The sequence below is a fragment of the Bison bison genome, unplaced genomic scaffold (assembly GCF_000754665.1).
Source record: "Bison bison bison isolate TAMUID 2011002044 unplaced genomic scaffold, Bison_UMD1.0 scf7180017864518, whole genome shotgun sequence".
NCBI classification, from domain to species: Eukaryota; Metazoa; Chordata; class Mammalia; order Artiodactyla; family Bovidae; genus Bison; species Bison bison.
The window spans coordinates 7,562,779-7,565,257 of record NW_011495071.1 but is presented as its reverse complement, the minus strand read 5'-3'; the positions used below and the strand labels follow the sequence as shown (position 1 = coordinate 7,565,257).

At 51.1% G+C, this 2,479-nt stretch overlaps 1 protein-coding gene across 1 annotated transcript in view; it reads right to left on the bottom strand.

Moving 5' to 3' along the window:
- The window catches only part of TMPRSS4 (transmembrane protease, serine 4), a 51,333-nt gene that overhangs the window by 32,305 nt on the left and 16,549 nt on the right, over positions 1–2,479 (bottom strand). The window contains exon 9 of the mRNA XM_010830645.1: positions 502–661. Coding sequence (XP_010828947.1) covers positions 502–661 — 160 coding nt within the window. The remainder of the gene's footprint in view (positions 1–501; positions 662–2,479) is intronic.

The following is a 2,479-nucleotide window of genomic DNA, read 5'->3' as shown; positions in this document are numbered from 1 at the left end:
AGGACCTGGAATGGTCCTTCTCCAGAGGTATGGGCAGGCCTGTCTCTGCTGGCTGGTAACAGAATACTTTTTTCTGTTTTAACTTCTGGATATAATGAAGGAGTGGCATGGACCTGGGATTTGGAACCACTTCTTGAAAGACTAGCAGAAAGGGAGAGAGTTCTCAAGCCTCCCTTGGAGTCCTCAGAGGTGGATGGGAAGTGCTTTTGTGCAGTGAGTGATGTAGGGGAGAGTGAGGACACGGGGTCTTTGCTGGCTTCCCCCCCGAAAGGGAAGGGCCTGGTGACTGGTACCGTCAGGCCTGGTGACTGGTACCCTCTGCTAAGACCCCCCAAGGCCTAACAAAGGATGTCATGTCCAGTGTCTCATTAGGCAGCCACACCCTTCTTTAGGGGGAAGGGAAGGGCTGGAGGGCATCAGACAACAGATTGGAGACAGAGGATCCAGGTGCTCAGGTTCCTCTGCAGCTCTGACCCCAGGAGCTCCCCGAATGCACCTTACCAGAAGCAGTGGGCAGCCGTGAGGATCCAGTGTGGGTCTAGGATGCTCCCTCCACAGATGTGTTGTTTGTCATACTGGATGCTGACCTGCCAAGGCCAAGAATCCACAGAGGCCTCCTTCCCACCCACCACCCGAGGGGCCTTCACACTCTGTCCGCAGGCTGGACTCAGAGGGAAGGAGGAAGAAAAGAAGGAGTCAGGCTCTTGGGGACTGGGGTTGTCCCCCTTAGAGCCCCCAGCCAGCCTATCCTGAGCAGGGTCCTTAGGACTGGAAACAGGGGTGGGGGTAGAGAACCAGGCCAATTTTGAATTATTCACCAGGAGACGCTGAGTATCCCAGACTCCCCCAATCTCTGTCTCCTGTTTTTAGCTTCGGATGGAGTTTATACTGGGAATATAGATGTGTCCATTGTGCTGGAATTCATGACCTTGAAGCTAAACGTGGACCCAGAATTATGAAAGTCCTGCCCAGGGGTGTCCCCAGCTGCTCCCACTGAGTAACAGTGAACAGACGCCCACAGGCTGCTTCGGGATTGGAGAGTGGGAAGAAAGTTCCAGAAATGGATCTTCTCATCCTAAACACACCTTTCTCCAAGTCCCTTCCCCCTGCTCAGAGTCTCCCGATTTGACATCCTGTTCCCTCTTTCACATCCCACTCTCCTGGCTCTCACGTCTGACTTGTGAACTCTTGTAAAAAATCTCCGGTTCCACCTCTCCGCCCTGTTCCCAGCCTCTCCGCCCTGTTCCCAGCCTCTCCAATCCTTCTGGCAGTCACTGCCACAGTGATGGTTCTAAGGGGGAAAGGCCACCACCCTCTCTGGGTTTGTGCCTGGAAGGGGCTTGTGAAACACTTTCTAATTCCAAACACTGCTTTCTACACATCCCTCACTCCCTCACTCAAAGCTCCTTAGCATCCCTCTCTGTCTGTAGGGGAAGAGTTTAAACTCCTGCTCCTGGCAGCCTCCTGATAGAAAATTGCTGTCTAGCCAAATCGATCTGCTGGTAGCTCCCTGAAAAGTCTTTCTGTTTTTGCTCCAGGAAGTCCCTGTCCCTGAGATGCTGTCTCCTCTCATGTTCATCTAAATCACTGTTCATTCGGCTGGGAAGAGAGCACTGGCCAAGACAGAGAGACAGACCTGGTTCATGCCCTCTTAGAGCCTACAGTTCATTCTGTGATGTTTAGCCTGAGAATTTTCTCCACGTTGCCTGATCCCTGGGGATTTCCCTCTCCTGGCATTTTCACAGCATGCCTGGATGTTAGCCAGCTTTCCTTGTTGTCATTGTTCAGTCTTGTCTTCTCAATGAGACTGAAGCCTCCTGTAGGGAGGATCTGTGGCTTAAGCCTCGTTCTGACTTCAGTGCTGCTTAGCTCAGCACATCAGGTGCTCAGATCCCATCAGTAACTTGAGATCACATGAGAATGGGTAAAAGTCTTAACATCCAACAGGGATGCATCAGTCAGTTCAGTTGCTCAGTCATGTCCGACTCTCTGCGACCCCATGGACTGCAGCACGCCAGGCTTCCCTGTCCATCACCAACTCCCAGAACTTGCTCAAACTCATGTCCATCGAGTCAGTGATGCCATCCAGCCATCTCATCCTCTGTCGTCCCCTTCTCCTCCTGCCTTCAATCTTTCCCAGCATCAGGGTCTTTTCCAATGAGTCAGTTCTTCACATCAGGTGGCCAAAGTGTTGAGTTTCACCTTCAGCATCAGCCCTTCCAATGAATATTCAGGACTGATTTCCTTTAGGATTGACTGGTTGGATCTCCTTGCAGTCCAAGGGACTCCCAAGAGTCTTCTCCAACAACACAGTTCAAAAGCACCAATTCTTCGGCACTCAGCTTTCTTCATAGTCCAACTCTCACATCCATACATGACTACTGGAAAAACCATAGCTTTGACTAGATGGACGTTTGTTGGTAAAGTAATGTCTCTGCTTTTTAACATGCTGTCTAGGTTGGTCATAGCTTTTCTTCTA